Source organism: Erinaceus europaeus, chromosome 12 (genome assembly GCF_950295315.1).
Source record: "Erinaceus europaeus chromosome 12, mEriEur2.1, whole genome shotgun sequence".
Lineage (NCBI taxonomy): Eukaryota > Metazoa > Chordata > Mammalia > Eulipotyphla > Erinaceidae > Erinaceus > Erinaceus europaeus.
The window spans coordinates 82,740,153-82,757,846 of NC_080173.1; the positions used below are offsets into that span (position 1 = coordinate 82,740,153).

The window sequence follows — 17,694 nt, forward strand, 5'->3', positions numbered from 1 at the left end:
TATGTGTCCTCCCTCAATTCCTTCATTTTTTTTTCTGTTCTCAAATTTTGGCATTAAAAAAAAAATCTCCCAGTTTATTTACTTCTGCTTTGGGGTGTTTCAAAATTTTTTTGCTCTTGACAATTTTATTTTGTACATATGTATGAGAAAAGATTTTTAAAATTTTAGGCTGGTGGCCTTTGAACTTTTTGATTCATAAGTTCATTCTCTTGTTTAATGTTGGGGAAATTGTGAGATTCTTACTATATGTTTAAGGTGGCATCTAAGGTGTTTTATTTTATTTTATTTTTTTTTTACCAATATATCTACATATTTTTATAAGAGACACACACACAAAAGAGACAGAGACCAGAGCAATACAAAGCTCTGGCTTATGGTGGTGCCAGGGACTGAACCTGAGACCCCTGGGGCTTTAGACATGAAAGTCTGGTGCACAGCTGTTTTCCTGATCTGATACTTAGGGGCTTTTTTTCTTACCATAAATTTAGATAATTGACACATAAGAAACTTCCATATTTGAATATTATTGATATGATAATTTCCTATGATTCAAACTAACAGTTGTATTTAGTATAGTTAACATATTTGTTAAACAGCTTAACAATAAATCACAACTCTTGGACCAACTTAATTGCCAAGTTCGTAATGATACAAATAATATTTTTGTTCCCCATCAATATGAATAATATTTTAAAATAAAACTATTACTGGGAGTCGGGCAGTAGCACAGTGGGTTAAGCGCACATGGCGCAAAGCTCAAGGACCGGCAAAAGGATCCCGGTTCGAGCCCCTGCTCCCCACCTGCAGGGGAGTCACTTCACAGGCAGTGAAGCAGATGTGCAGGTGTCTATCTTTCTCCCTCTCTTCTTCCCCTCCTCTCTCCATTTCTCTCTGTCCTATCCAACAACAATAACAACATCAATAATAATAATGACTACAACAATAAAACAAGGGCAACAAAAGGGAATGAATAAATATTTTAAAAAATTTTTAAAATAAATAAAACTATTATTTCACTTTCCAAGATGTACCAGTGAAATCTAAATACACTAGTGATTTGATACTTGTTTTTATCCAATTTAAAAACACTTCAATAATCTTTTCCTTGATAGGCTAGTACTTTATGTAGTTGTAAAGTTTTCTATTACTCTTCTAATCATATTTTACATAATACAAGACATGCCAATTTAAATGCTCATGTTTAAAATTTCTTGATTCAATAAAGCACAATGTTAAATTTTCCTTCTGCTTTGAGTTACTATAACAACAATTACTAGTATACATATAAATATTATCGATACAAAGTGAAATTTGATTGAAAAAGCAGCTCTGTCAGTAAAGTTGGAAGGAATTTTTTTGTTTTCAATTAGTCATGGATATATGATGTTACTTACAACTTGAATAAGGTCAGGTTCCACATCAATTCTATTTTTTATTTTATGTTTTAGATGTGAATGCTGAGCAAATTTGCTCAGGTAAATGAACAGAAATAGAATATTTAAAAAAGCAGAGACTCTTAATTTTATGACTTTTCCCCAAGTTAGGGTAGAGGGACCAGAAATCACAAGTTTCTGATGCTGTATCATTGACAGCTTTATACAGTTCTCATTCAATTTTGCTGATAGCAGTGAATTGAAAGTCACCTGACTTGGGAAAGTAATCTGTTGCTCAGTCTTGAGTCGTTTTCTTGTTCCACTTTTAGAACTAAGTTAAAAAAAAAAAAAAACACCTTTACTAGGGTTTTCAAATGATTGTTATATACCTCTTTCACATAGAGACAGATACTTTTTAAGAGTCCATACACACAGAAGGATTTGGGAAAATGAAATTGTTGTTAATATCGACATTTCTCTCTCTTTATGGGGGGTAATGAATTTCAACACATTTTAACAATTTCAATACATTGATAGAATAGATAATAATTTCTGTTGCCCCCCAACACCTACTGACATCTTATCTTTGACAAAGGTGCCCAGACTATTAAATGGGGAATGGAAAGTCTCTTCAACAAATGGTGTTGGAAAAAACTGGGTTGAAACATGCAGAAGAATAAAACTGAACCACTATATTTCACCAAACACAAAAGTAAATTCCAAATGGATCAAGGACTTGGATGTTAGACCAGAAACTGTCAAATAAAATACATAGAGGAAAATATTGGCAGAACTGTTTTCTTTCTTTCTTTTCTTTTTCTTTCTTTCTTTCTTTCTTTCTTTCTTTCTTTCTTTCTTTCTTTCTTTTTTTTTTAACCAGAGCATTGCTTAGCTCTGGCTTATGGAGGTGCAGGGAATTGAACCTGGGACTTTGAAACCTCAGGCATGAGAGTCTGCTTGCATAACCATTATGCTATCTACCCTCCACCCAGAACTGTTTTCCATATAAACTTTAAAGGCATCTTTAATGATACAAATCCAATTACAAAGAAGATTAAAACAAAATAAACCAATAAGACCACATCAAATTAAAAAGCTTCTGCACAGCAAAAGAAACCACTAACCAAACAAAGAGACCCCTTACAGAATGAGGGATCTTTACATCAGACAAGAGGCTAATAACCAAAGTATATAAAGAGCTCACCAAACTCAGCGACAAAAAAACAAATGACATGGTCCAGAAGGTGGCCATGTCACCTTTTAAGTGGACAAAGCATTGAACTCTCAAGTATGAGGTCCCAAGTTCAATCCCTGGCAGCACATATACCAGAGTGATCTCTGGTTTTTGTTTTTTTTGCCTCTAAGGTTATTGCTAGGGCTCAGTGCCTGCACTATGAAGGCCATTTTTTTTCTTTTGTTGCCCTTGTTGTTTATTGTTGTTGTTATTATTATTGTTGTCATTGTTGGATAGAACAAAGAGAAATCGAAAGAGGAGGGAAAGACAGAGAGGGGGAGAGAAAGATAGACACCTGCAGATCTGCTTTACTGCCTGTGAAGCGACCCCCTGCAGGTGGAGAGCCAGGGTCTCCAACCTGGATCCTTATGCTGGTACTTGCAGCTTTGCCCAACGTGTGCTTAACCCTCTGTGCTACTGCCTACCCCCTTCTTCTTCTAGCGTTTGCCCTTCTTCCATAGCCAGTCAACAGGTCAGGTTGAAAGCTGTCAGGAGCTGCTTGTTGCTGGCTTTGAAAGTGACTGGGATCCATGTGGATTCAGTCGGCTAGGAAGGATCGTCAGTTTCCCCAATAAATGGGTACTCACGGGATGCACCACGAGAAGGTCGATCCAATGCATCCCAATCTGGTTCTCTCTCTTCTCTTTTCTCACTAATAAATAAATTTAAAAAATATTTTTTAAAAAAATCGATGAGGTTTACAGTCAACAATATTTACACACCTTTCCCGTATTTGGGAGCTACTCTCTCCCCTGATCCAGCTTTCTAGCCCTTTTTCTAGCCCTGACATCATCTCCCCAGACAACAACTTGGGTCCACCTGCATATCTGATGTCAGACTCAGGAAAAAAATTACTATAGTCATGGGCCCGTTAGAATAGAACTAAAATAGGCCTACTAGTTGTCTTCAAAACAGAGACTCCAAATCTTCATCTGCAATATTCTTGGCTTTAGGTTTGTTATTAGTCAACATTTTTTTCTGCTTTATATCTTAACTCTTTTTCAGCCACTAGGTTCCAGATGCTACCATGATGCCAACCGGACTCCCCTGGGCAGACAACCCCACCAATGTGACCTGGAGCCCTGCTTTCCCAAGAGCCCTGCCCCACTAAGAAAAGAGAGAGACAGGCTGGGAGTATGGGTCGTCCTGTCAACGCCCATGTTCCGCGGGGAAGCAATTACAGAAGCCAGACCTTCCACCTTCTGCACCCCATAATGACCCTGGGTCCATATTCCCAGAGGGTTAAAGAATAGGAAAGTTATCAGGGAAGGGGATGGTGGTGGGAATTGTGTGGAGTTGTACTCCTCTTATCCTATGGTTTTTTCAGTGTTTCCTTTTTATAAATAATTTTTTTTATTAAAAAAAATTCCTACTAAAATAACAACAACAAAAATGACCCCATCCAAAAATGGGGAGAGGACATGAACAGAATATTCACCACAGAAGAGATCCAAAAGGCCAACAAACATATAAAAAAATGCTCTAAGTAATTGTCAGAGAAATGCAAATAAAGACAACAATGAGATACCACTTCTTTCCTGTGAGAATGTCATATATCAGAAAAGTTAGCAGTAACAAATGCTGGAGAGATTAAAAGGACACAGGAACCCTCCTGGACTGCTGGTGGGAATGTCAATCAGTCCAACCTCTGTGGAGAGCCATCTGGAGAACTCTCAGAAGGCTAGAAGTGGACCTACCCTATGACTCTGCAATTCCTCTCCTGGTGATATATCCTAAGGAACCACACACACACATCCAAAAAGATCTGTATATACTTATGTTCATAGCAACATAATTTGTAATAGCCAAAACCTGGAAACAACCCAGGTGTCTAACAACAGATGAGTGGCTGAGCAAGTTGTGGTATTTATACACAGTGGAATATTACTCAGCTATTAAAATGGTGATTTCACCTTCTTTACCTCATTTTGGATGGAGCTTGAAGGAATCATATTAAATGAGATAAGCCAGAAAGAGAAGGATGAATATAGGATGACCTCATTCATAGAGAGAAGTTGAAAAATAAGAACAAAAGAGAAAACTCAAAGCAGAACTTGGACTGGAGTTGGTGTATTGCACCAACGTAAAAGACTCAGGGGGAGGGAGGAGTTGTTAAGTGTTCAGGTCCTGGATGACCTGATGGCAGAGGAAGAACTAGTGGGGGTTGAATTATTATGTGGAAATCTGAGAAATGTTACACATGTACAAACTATTGTATTTTACTGTTGACTGTAAACCATTAATCCCCCCAATAAAGAAATTTTAAAAAAGAATTTTTGTTGGCATGTGCCTTAACTATAGTTGTGTGAAAACACTGGAGTTCCAGACTTCTGAGTTAGATTGCAGGAAGCATCCTCTATATAACAAGGTCAGCCTTCACTGTCAGATGAATCATCCACATCAAACTTACTTTATATTAGAACATCTGACTTCACTTTCTCCATTTGAATAGCTGTTAATTTGTCCCACTGTAACAGTCATCTCTCTTCTGAACTTATCTAACTCATGTAATGTAACTCATATGTATGGGTCCTGCATCCACAAACATCACTTTTATTTTTTACTTATCATTTTTACTAATGATCTAATAATGATTTACAATGAAATAATAGGTATATACTTCCACACTTCTCCCATCATTAAAGTTCTGTACCCCTACCACCAACCAACTATAACTACCATGGTTTTCACAAGGTCTTACATATGGATTGACTTTTTTTTCAAATTCACGTGTTTTAAATCTCTATATTCCTTACGTGAGTGAAATCATCTAGTCCTCCACCCCTTACTTCATTCAGCATAATCACCTCCAGTCCCCTCCTTTTTGTCTGAAAGGACACACCATCATATTTTTTAATTGCTGAGTACGACTCCATTGAGTATATGTGCCGTAACTTCTTATTTAGTCATTTGTTGTTGGGTAATTAGGTTGCTTCCATAACACTAACACTAGGGTGATGGCTGGGCTCAGCACTGGCACTCCAAATATACCACAGCCATTTTTTTCTTTATTTTTTTCCCCCTTTCTATTTGATCAGACAGAGAGAAATTAAGAGGGGAAGGGAAGGTAGAGAGGGAGAAAGAGAGACACCTGAAGACTTGATTCATTACTCATGAATCAACCTGCAGGTAGGGAGTAGGGGCCAGCACTCAAGTTCTTTCGATGGCAACATGTGTACTCAACCAGGTGTGCCACAGCCAGGTCCCACAAATACACTTTTCAATAATGCAAAATGATGCTTTGAACTTAAAAATATGGATTGTGTGTTATAGGGCATTTCATGATTACTACCTCCCTCTCCATCATTACCATTCTTTTCTGGAGAAAGAGTATGTACTCCTCTATGTACTCCTCCTCCCCCCCATTGACTTTGGCCATGGGACAAGCTTTGATTATAGAAAGTGAGAGGTCTGAGGCATACTCCCTTTTCCTGAGTAGAAACTTTAGAATCAATTGCAAGGTGTTACCAGGAATTTTTGCTCCAGCTGTCTGCTCCCAGAACAATATGCCCCCAAGGGTGTCTGTGACCTCAGTCTAGGTCTGGGAATAAAAGCATATCTGAAATTGACTCACAGCTCAGAATGGGAAGACTGTGGGACTTCCCACAGCTGACCCACGGTGAGGAGTAAAGTTGCAAAACCACAGACTCCCAGCTGACCTGCAGCACTGGAGTCAATATTTGTTGTTGCAACCCTAACTGACCAATGCAATACTCTGAGTAGGTCAGGTCTTGATTCTTTTGTAACCAAAGCATGTTTATAAATAAAATAGTGTTCCCAAGGTAAAGCAGAGAAACACGTGACAGCTTCTCTTTCCACCAATCCCAACTGTAGAAATACTTATGCACTATGCCCCAAATCCAAGCAAATAGACTTACATGAAAGAACCCAATCTAAAAAAAATCCATTTATCAATAATATTCCTTGGCATATCTTATGACTGTCACAATGCCAACAGAATACTATTTTCTTTGCTGTAAAAAGAATTGTTTTACTTTATAGTAAGAAAAATTTTACTATAAAATAAAAATACAGAGATTGGAATAATGATTGGTTTACTGTAATTTTAAAGTGATTTTTATTTTCAAATAGTTTAACTCATAAAGCATTGCAAAAATAGTACAGAGAGCTCTCTTAGTGCTTATTTTTATTTTATTTTATTTGTTGTAGCAGAGCACTGCTCAGCTCTGGCTTATGGTGGTGCTGGGGACTGAAGCTGGGATCTTAGGTGCCTCAGGCATGAAAGGTATTTGCATAACCATTATGCTGTCTCCCCAGCCTAAAGAGTTCTTCTAGATGTATCATTCTCCAAATTGTCTCAACAATAGTATTCTGTATAGCTGTAGTGAATTATTGAAAGCAGAAACTTGATACTGGTACAATGCTGCTAACTCAAGTACAAAACCCATTTAGTCCAATGGCTTTTGCATAGGATTAATATTCCATTAATTTAGGTTTTTGTTGTTGCTGTTTAGCCTTCAGTATTCTGGAGCTATTCTGGGATTTTCTCAACAGTTTTCATGCTTTCTATTTGTTGGTGGATTTTGATGAACCTCCACTGTTGCAATGCAAATTTTTACTTAACTTTTTTTTATTATTTATTTGTAAAAAGGAAACACTGACAAAACCATAGGATAAGAGGGGTAAACTCCACACAATTTCCACCACCAGAACTCCATATCCCATCCTTTTCCCTTTCCTATTCTTTTAACCTATCCCTTTCCTAGTCTTTAACCCTCTGGGAGTATGGACTCAAGGTCATTGTGAGATGCAGAAGGTGGGAGGTCTGGCTTCTGCCCAGCTGAGCATGGGCGTTAACAGTTCCATCCATACACCCAGCCTGTCTCTGTCTTTCCCTAGTGGGGCAGGGCTCTGGGGAATAGGAGCTCCAGGTCGCATTGGTGGGGTCATCTCTCAGCTCAACTGCTGCTTCCTCTATGGAGTCTTCTTCAGTTCCTCCTGCCACCTAGAGCATATTGTATATATGAAAGAACACTTTGATTGATTCCTCTGTACTGTGTTGAGCACTCTGAGTTTTAAGTCGTCATCGTCAAAAAACAACCTTTGGAGCCATAGTGTTCCTGGCTTCCCTCAAGAGAAAGTAAGCTTAGCAGAGGGCTCCAGTGGGGATGTGACAGGACAAGAAGACAGGTCTAAGCAATCAGGCTCCACAGCTCGTGCTCTTGCCATCAACATAGCTTTTTTTTTAAAGCAGTGTGTTACTGTACTGAGATGATTTACTTGAATTCTTTCAGACATTCCAGAGAAAAAAGTTGTAGTGCACACACTGCATCAGGACTGTAAGAGGTGCTGGCTGGACCTGCTGTGATGAATAAAGGAGATATTGTGGTCCAGGAGGTGGCACAGTGGGTAAAGCTGGACTCTCAAGCATGAAGTCCTGACTTCAATCCTGGTAGCACATGTACTAGAGTGATGTCTGGTTCTTTCTCTCTCCTCCTATCTTTCTCATTAATAAATAAATAAAATCTAAAAACAACAACAAAAATGAAAACCAGATATTAACTAAAACAACACCAATAAACACATAGGTACAAACTCTGCTCAGTGCCTTTGGGGTGGGGTGGGGTGGAGGAGAGAAGCCTTGGCTGGATGAATGAGAATTGCAAAGGAGGTGGACAAAAGGAGGGACCTGTGCAGGAAGGACCTGGGGGAATCTATCAGTAGGTGGTCCTAGGAAGAGAGTCACAAACTTGTAACAGCATTGTCGCAGTTTTTAGGACCCGAGGCACATGCAGGTGGAAATCCGGGGATGTCTGCCACTCTAAAGCAAAGGGTGGTGTCAATAAGAGCCGGTTTGCTAAGCCCCAAGCCGGGCTAAGAAAGAAAGCTTGCAGAATGAGAAGAAAAGCAGACCGCAGAGGGGACAGGAAAAAAGGAGATGATAAGAGTCAGTGGTGTTTGCAGCCTAATGTCTCCAGAGCCGCATCCTCTTCCACCTCCCAAAAGCAAGACTCAGTACAGAACAAGTGCCTAACACTAGTGTGTAGGCTGGTGGTTCGAACAAATGAGCTCAGGTTTGGTTGCGTGCCCTCCTTTGAAAACCCCCTCCTCCATTTCCTTCTGTTGAACGGCACCAGAGGCCTGAGGAGGACTCAGTGCAGTGTCCTCAAGAGGCACAGACAGGCATTGCCAGCCGGGCGGCGGCATGGTACGCAGGTGTCCGCTGGAGGGCGAGAGCCGCCTAGATCCGGGCGCCTGAGGTCGCCGGATCGCGTCCCGGCAGCGCTGGGAGGAGGCAGAGGGAGCGCGGGGACCGGGTGTGTGTGTGGTGTTGGGGGGGGGGGGGTGGTGGTGAAAACCTGAGACCAGAACGCGGTGGGGCTCAAACGGAAACCAGCCGAGAATTGAGCAGGAGAAGCCGGCCGTGCCGAGGGCGTGGGGCATGGTGGTCTCCGCGAGAGGTCCCTCCGGCATGGGATGCAAGGGAGCAGCAGAGACGGGGTAGGAAGGAGAGGTTGAAGAGATGGATCCGAGAGACCTAGCGGCAGATGAAGTCTTTCCATCTGGGCGGCTGGCAGAGCCCGGGAAGCGGCAGGCTCGGGGCAGGAGGGAGCCTCACGCCAAAGCTGTCAGAATGAATGAGCCGCCCGTGCCGCCGCCTAGTGCGCCCCGGGGTGCGCCTGCTGTCAGGGCGCACGGAAGAAAGGCTCGGAGAGTCCTCAGGGTCTGAAGCCCTCGAGTCCACAGGACCTCCCTCCGCCGCGGGGTGGCGGGGGTGGGGTGGGGTGGGCAGGCGCAACCCACAGACCCCGCAGGGTGGCCCCGCCCCGGGGCCGCAGGAGGCCCCACCGTGGGGGGCGGAGTTGCCACCGCCCCCTCATGCCCAGGGGCTGTGGCCCCTTATTAAGCCTGCGGAGCCTCTGGCTGTCCCTCACTCGCCTCTCCCGCCCGCTTCCCTCCTCCCTCCTCCCGCGCGATGGCCTCGGCGCTTACCTATGTCTCCAAGTTCAAGTCCTTCATCATCTTGTTCGTCACCCCACTACTGCTGCTTCCTCTCATCATTCTGATGCCGGCCAAGGTCAGTCCCATGTCTCAGGCCAGCTCCGCGAACCGCGGGCACTGAACCCAGGAGCCCTGAGCCGGAGCGCACGCCCACCCCACCCACCCCACCCCCGCTCGGGGCAGAATTTCCTCTGGGGGGTTCCAGGGGCACAGGATACCTCAACTTCGGGGTTCACAGACCTCAGAGAAGCATCGCCCTGCAAGCGCATTAATTTAGAGATTAGCATATGTTTCGCTCACACAGCCCGTTCACAGGCTCAACCTGCAGCTCAGAATCTCTGGGGTGGGGTACTCTTGTTTCTCTCCTTTCCTCTACCCACCCATCCACCCAGTCAGTCACCTGTTGCTGTCAGAGCCCGGTGGTTTTCCTCTTCCCCTCCCTCTCTTGTCCTTTCCCTCAGAGAATACGTCTTCAGTCAGAACCTAAATGAAAAGATCATCACCGACGTGAACCCTGCGTGCTGCCTTTGCCACTTCCTGGCTCTTCTTTGAGCCTTAGTTTCCCTATCTGTGATTCACGTTTTCTTTCCCCTTGCTGTGAACCCCAGGAAGCGACAGCTTAGTCAGAATCCTGCTTGCTTGTCTGAAAAGCAGCTCGGGTTTGGCCTGCTTCTCTTGCTCCCTGCTGTGGTGGTGGCAGGAGGTGGAACACATTCCCAGAGCTCACGCCTTGGGTGGCAGGACCCAGAGTTGCAGGGAAGCTGGTGCCCCATGCCCTGGCCTCCTCGTGCTCCTGGGAGAGAGGAAGAGAATGAATGGCCTCGGCTGCTAGGCGAGGGGTGGACCCTGAATCCTGGCCTTGGCTGAGCTGGGCTGTGCAAGGCCTGTTTGGCAGAAGCTCAAACCCTTTGAAGCCTTTTGTGGCTGCTGGCTGCTCATTCCCCATTCCCTCTTTCAGCCCTTTCACTCTCAGCCCAGACAGGAAACCTCTGGGGAGCCCCTGCCCTCCTGCCCCCCACCCCCCCACCCCCCGCAGGTTTGAGAAACAGAGGAACTCTTTGGGGGATGCTCTGGGGCCAGTCCTGGAGGAGTGCCCTTGGGTGAGGAGCATTGGGACTTCCACTATTCACCCATCCTTGTGACTTTAGCCAACAAGCCCCTGTGCTCTTTGGTCCTTGCTGTTCTCATCTGTACAACTGGGGCAAGGTGGTTCAAAGTTCCCATACATTATGACTTTGGGTGCCCGAAGAGATTATATCTGAACTCGAGATGAGGTTGACAGGAGCCCTTGGGTGACCTGAGTATATGATGTTTGCTAGGCCAAGTACAGCTGATCCAACTGTGGTGGCTCTTGAGTTGCCACGCCAACAGGGAGCGGCCATGTTTTTCCGTAGGAGGAGATTTGAGTTGTTATTGTCAGTGGGCAGGAGACAGGCAGGAGAGCTGTGATTTCAATTCCACGGGTGGGGAGTGAGGTGCCCTGCAATAATTATAGTAGCCCGGCTGACCTTCCTGCTTTGGGAGAGCATGACTGAGTCCCCCACCCTGCTGCACACACACCTTTACACACATGCACATACGCAGGCAGGTGAGCCTAGAGCTCCACCCCCAGCTCCGAGAGTGTATGCACGCCATCCGAGAGTGTATGCACGCCATTAACTTCCAACCGGAAGTCAGGATGGGGTGGTGGTGATGGATAGGAGACATGAATGAAAGTCATTCCAAAGACTGCCTTCTCTTGCTTTCCTCCCTTCGTGTCAGGTGACTGGGAGCTTGCAACCCTACCCCCTTCTTGTTTTCCTCCCTTGTGTCTCTGTTTTGAACTCACTGCCCCTGCCACCCATGACCAGTTTGCTCACTGTGCAAGGAGCCCAGAGCTACTCAGCTCAGGGGCAGAGTGAGGGGAGCCAATGAGACCTTGGCAGCCCGGGTGCCAAGGCAGTACAGACATCAGTTCCCAGGGCACTGCCCCCTCCAGGCTTCCTTCTCTTACCCTGCACCTCAATGACTATATTGATTATTTTGTGACGGTTGTAGGAAATAATCTTAAAAAGTCTGGAAGGTATAAAGTAGAAATTCTGTAGCACACACATCTTTTCATTAGCATGCCATGAGCACCTTCACTCATTAATAATTATATGTGGCTTTATTCAGTTGTGTAGTCATTGTGCTTATTGAGCCCCACAATGTCAAGGCCCTGTGCTAAGTGCTGGCTGTTGAACACCACTGTCCACTGTCACATCAGCTTTAAGTGCTTTTTCAGCCCATTCTCAGCAGTGGACATGTGCTTTCCACTTATCCATGAGGAACCAGGCTCCTTTCTGCAGGCAGAGCTCATCTCAATGTACATGAACACCACCCTCTGCCCAGACTTCTTGAACATTGCGGGTGGGTCCTGTTCTCTCTCCTCTAACGTTGTGGGTACTCTTCCAGAAGAAGGGTTTAAATTTGCTGACTAGTATGGAATTTCTCTAGGAACTTTTTCCTAATCATGCCCTAGAGGTGAGGAAGCTGTTAGCCTTTAATATTATTACTATTTTTATAGGTTATCTGGACAACCTCCTGTTTCTAAGTTTAGGTAATAAAAACATTACTGAGGGGGTCGGGTGGTGGTGCAGTGGGTTAAGCGCACCTGGCGCAAAGCGCAAGGACCAGCTTAAGGATCCTGGTTGGAGCCCCTGGCTCCCCACCTGCAGGGGAGTTGCTTCACAGGCAGTGAAGCAGGTCTGCGGATGTCTATCTTTCTCTCCCCCTCTCTGTCTTCCCCTCCTCTCTCCATTTCTCTCTGTCCTACCCAACAATGAACAACATCAACAATGGTAATAATAATAACCACAACGAGGCTACAACAACAAGGGCAACAAAAGGGGGAAAAATGGCCTCCAGGATTGGTGGATTCATGGTGCAGGCACTGCGCCCAGCAATAACCCTGGAGGAAAAAAAAAAAGGTGAGGTACAGAAACGATTCTTTCTCCTGTCATGAATAAAGAGCCTTTAAAAAAAAAAACATTACTGAGCACTGTCTGTGCTTTGTATGTTAACAGTAGGTATTCTAAAGTCTTCAGTGTATAGGCAAGAACATGAAACAAGTGGGGAGAGGGACCAGGGCTGGAAGTAGAGACATATTTTGTCAGAGACACAGTATGATACTGAGGAGACTGATTTTTAGACAGTACTACTGTTTTATAATTCTCTGCAATGTACCTTCTGATTGCCTTCAGACGAGATCATTCTTTGAGCTCTCATCCTTGACAGCAAGATCCAGAGAAGTTAGTATCTGCCAAAGGCCAAGTGAAATAGACAGTAGACATTGATTGGATACACCTAAGGCCAAAGGCTGGCCATCTAACCTCGCTGCTGTTTTGCCTTGGCCAGGGACTTCAATCATCACTGATAAAGTCTGGAGAACATTTTTGTTGTTGTTGTTGTCACAGCTGTAGAGAGTACTCCTGGCATCTTGTCAGGGGGTGCTGATAAATATCCTACAGTACACAAGCTGGCCTGCCTTTCCCCCAACCAAAAGTCATGTAGCCTAAAATATCAATTGAGCTGAAGCTGAGAATCTTGTTCTGAGCTTCCATTTAGGTCATCTGAGAGATGACCTGGGGACCTCATGAGATGTAGGGAGAAGGTTATTTTTTGATTTTTCTTTGTTATGACTGACAGCACAATGGAGGCAAAGAATCTCAACGTCTTTGTGCTTTGTTTTGTGGCTATAAAATGTGCTTTTCCGGATCACAGTAGTCCGAGTGTCCAGGTATGTTTATCTTTCCAGCAAAGTTGTCACTGCTCTGTTAATGCTAGTCCATTCTTCTAATAAGCTTTTGCTGAGCATCTACTGAGTCTCAGGTATGGGGTGGGGGGTTCTGATCTTTCTCTACCCTTCCAGTCTGTCCTGCTGGGAAATAGTTAACATGACAAAAGGTGCCTACCCACAAATAAAGGCACACTTCAATTACTTGCTTATGGAAGCTCATATGTAAGATAAATAGAATTCTTCATCTGGTCATTCTTGAGAGGTTATATAATCTTCAGTAAGGGAGAATCCATTTAGGAGGGAATAATAGAACAAAGAAGAACTCTGTAATTTAAAGAGGAAAGAATTTTTTAGGGTTTATACACATAAGCATGGGGGGGGGGTAAAAGGCCTTTTTGCAAAGTCTGGGGCAGTTAGACTGTACAGTTGCCTCTTCCCACAGGCAAGTTCCTATTTGGGAGGAGATAAATAATTGGGCAGAGGGGCTGGGCATTAATGCCACCCATTGAGTGCATACATTACCATGTGTAAGGACCTGGGTTCGACCCCCTACTCCCACCCCACCTGCAGGGGGGAAGATGGTGAAGCAGGTCTTGGCTGTCTCTCTTTCTCCCTATCTCTCTCTCTTCTCAATTTCTGTCTCTATCCAATAATAAAAAAATAATAAAACAATTTAAAAGTAAAGATTTTAAAAAGCCAAGTCAACTAAAAAAAATGACCACATATACATCTTAAAAAAATTTTTTTTAAAGAACAATGATAGTGTATTGAGGGAAGGAAGTAAGACTGACTGGAAATCTAGAGAAAATGCATCATGTTTCTAAAATAAACAAGAATTGCATTTGGTGGTAGAATTATTTTAATTCTTTTTATTATTTATTTATTTATTTTTGCCTCCAAGATTATTGCTGGGACTTGGTGCCTGCACTACGAATCCATTGCTCCTGAGGCCATTTTTTTTCTTTTGTTGCCCTTGTTATTTATCTTTGTTGTTATTACTATTGTTGTTGTTGCTACTGTCATTGTTTTTTGATAGGACAAAGAGGAATTGAGAGAGGAGGGGAAGACAGAGAGGGGAAGAGAAAGATAGACACCTGCAGACCTCCGTCACTGCTTGTGAATCCATCCACCCTGCAGGTGGGGAGTCGGGGCTCAAATCGGGCTCCTTATGCCAGTCCTTGCACTTGGTGCCATGTGCACTTAACCCACTGCGCTACTGCCTGGCCCCAATGATTTTAATTCTTAGGTCGGGTCATTAAAATGGTATTTTCTTCTCCCTTCCCTCCTTCTTTCTAAGTTCTCTTCCACTCTCTTTTCTCCTTCTTCCACTTTCCGCACTCCTTTTTCTTTGTCTCCCTTTTTATTCTTCCCCCTTGGAGAGGTGAAAGATACAAGAGATAGGAAGATGAAAGAGTTTGCCCAAAACCACACAGTAGTAAGGTAAGGGGGCAGGAGTCTCCTAATGTATCCTGTGTTCTCCTCACTGAAGGCTGTGCTGGAGGGGCCCGGGGAACAGGGTGACCGCGAGACTGCCGGTGATACTATTTGTGCTGGCAGTCCCCATGAGCTGCTGTGGGGGTGGGGAGCTGGGGGCATGGCAGCTGGCTGAGGTCTCAGAGATGACTCTTTAGTTCGTCAGGTGTGCCTACGTCATCATCCTCATGGCCGTTTACTGGTGCACCGAAGTCATCCCGCTGGCCGTCACTTCCCTCATGCCTGTCTTGCTTTTCCCACTGTTGAAGATTCTGGACTCCAAGCAGGTGAGCAGAAAAGGATGGAGGAACTAGCAGCTTTGTGCTCCTCCCACCAGCTCATTCAACAAGCCTATCTCAATTGCCAAGGTCTTGGGGGGCCCAAAGCAACCCTGTTTGTGGGTTTTCTCTGGCATGAAAACAGACCTACCGGGGCCAGGCGATGACACACCTGTCTAAACGCACACACTAGTGTGCAAGGACCCAGGTTCAAGCCCCTGGTCCCCACCTGCAGGGGGGAAAGCTTCACGAGTGGTGAAGTAGAGCTGCAGGTGTCTCTCTGTCTTCCCCTTCCCTCTCAATTTCTCTCTGTCTCTACCCAATAATAAAAATTTTTTAAAAAGAAAGAAAAGAAGCAGACCTACCCAGCTGACCCTTATCCCTGCTCCAAGCTCTCCCTAAAGTCAGTTCACCTGTCTCTCGGGACCTAGATGATCTAGGCAGTGTGTGGCCAGCAGGCAGCCCTGACGGGGCCTCCATGCCCTCCTCCAGGTGTGTATTCAGTACATGAAGGACACCAACATGCTGTTTGTGGGTGGCCTTATCGTGGCCGTGGCCGTGGAGCGCTGGAACCTGCACAAGAGGATCGCCCTGCGCACGCTCCTCTGGGTGGGGGCCAAGCCTGCACAGTAATTACACCTTCTCACTGTCACTATGGGGCCCCAGAGTTGGGGAGGGGGCCCTGTGGGGGACCTTCCTGGTGAGACCTGGCCACAGGCTTGCCTGGGCTTGAGGCAGGTGGACTCCTGGGTGGAGCATCTGATGAGCTCAGCTGGGGGAACAGAGTCCTGGGAAGTGGGAAGCAGCTTTGGCTGAAGGTTCTCTGAATCAGAGGGGACTGGTGAGCCAGAGGCCTATGTGTCCATAACTCTGTAGGGAGGAATTGAAGGGCTCCATGGGAAGCCAGGTGAATACAGCCTGGATCTGAGGGGGGGAGGGGGGAGCAGGACAGAGATGCTCAGCTCTCCAATTCTGGGGGAGCAGTTAGATAATCCCTCCTGAGCAGACACACTTATCCTCCTCCCCCCAGCTTACCTCCTTGTCCCCCTCATCACTTTTTTTTTCTTCTCATTTTATTCAATAGGACAGAGAGAAATTGAGGGGTGGGGAGGGAGATAGAGAGGGATAGAGAAAGACAGACACCTGCAGACCTGCTTCACTGATTGTGAAGCAGACAGACCCCCTCCCCCCCCGCTGGTGGGCAGCTTGAATCTGGCTCCTTACACAGGTCTTTGTGCATAGTATTATGTGTGCTTAACTGGGTGTGCCACCTCCCCCCCATCACCCTGTATCTCATTTTCTCACTCTTCTTCAAGACACCCCCTTCCCCCCACACACACACTAATCGTGGGCCCTTGCCACCTAAACTCTGGGACTGACACCATCAGAAGCCCCTGGGTATACCAAGCAGGCACAACACTGGGGGCTTCTCGCTCACCTCATTTCACGCTCACCACTTCTCTGAGAGTGGACAGTGTTCCTCCCACTGACTTTCTCCAGACAAGGAATGAGCCAGAGAGGAGCAGGTGATTGCTGCCAGTCACATGGGGACTAGACCAGCCTGTCCAAGGTCTGGCCTCCTAGAAAACTCAAGGTCAACTTTCTTTTGAGGCAACATGTTCCCTCTGTGGTGGCATGTCCCAGCTCAGCCCAGAAGACAGTGGTTAGTTAATTCACAGTAAATCCCTGACAATATGTCAGCTCATCCAGTCACACACAGGCCCTGGCCTGCATGCAGGTGCCCTTGATCTGTCACCTACTACAGCATCCATTCCATCCAGCCAAGGTTTATGGAGTCACATCAGAAGCTACTGCATTTTTTTTTCTTTTCTTTTCACTTTTTTTTTTTTTTTTTTTGCCACCAGTGTTATCACTGGGGCTTGGTACTTGCACTACACATCCACTACTCCTGGTGGCCATATTTTCCATTTTATTGGATAGACAGAGAGGAAATGAGAAGGGAGGGGAGAGGGGGGAAGAGAAACCTGTAAACCTGCTTCACTGCTTGTGATCATGTCCCCGCTGCAGGTGGGGAACTGGAGGCTCAGACCGGGATCCCTGCGCGGGTCCTTGCACTCCATACTATGTGCACTTAAGTGGGTGTGCCACCACCTAGATCCCCCTCTCTTCATTGTTCTGGAAGTATGGAACCTCAGCACTCTGAATGCTTAACTTTTCTGGAGTTTGCTCAGGAGAGGGGAAGGAGAGCTTTTAGACCCAAGTCCAGGAAGTCCCCAGCATGCTTCTCTGTTTCTTCTTGATTTTGACTGTTGACAGTTGCTGGCATTGTCTGTTCTGAAGTGACCTATAAGATGAAGGACCCCTGGTGCCTAGAAGCATCATCTGAAAACATCTTTCATGCAAACTCAGACTGTCCTCTAGCCCGGATCCCAGTCTTTGTTCTTGTGGTCCACCGGCACGAACACCCTTCAGCCTTGACACAGGGTAGCACTAAGAGGCCTTCTTTGTGCCTGTCAGTGGCCCTGAAGAGGAGTGTAGCACAGAGATGTAGCATGGAGACCAAGAGTGATGTGTACAACTCTCAGGAGGTAGCCACCCCTCCTGAGAGTTGTCTGCTGCTGGCCTTGTGCTCAGTAGATGGCAGACACAGAGAAT

At 45.3% G+C, this 17,694-nt stretch overlaps 1 protein-coding gene across 1 annotated transcript in view; it reads left to right on the forward strand.

The window, feature by feature from the left end:
* The first annotated feature begins 9,445 nt into the window (after nucleotides 1-9,445).
* The window catches only part of SLC13A5 (solute carrier family 13 member 5), a 28,389-nt gene continuing 20,140 nt past the window's right edge, over nucleotides 9,446-17,694 (forward strand). Inside the window, exons 1-3 of the mRNA XM_007521165.3 lie at nucleotides 9,446-9,646; nucleotides 14,959-15,087; nucleotides 15,571-15,707. Of these exons, the coding sequence (XP_007521227.1) occupies nucleotides 9,545-9,646; nucleotides 14,959-15,087; nucleotides 15,571-15,707 (368 nt within the window). The 5' untranslated portion in view covers nucleotides 9,446-9,544. The remainder of the gene's footprint in view (nucleotides 9,647-14,958; nucleotides 15,088-15,570; nucleotides 15,708-17,694) is intronic.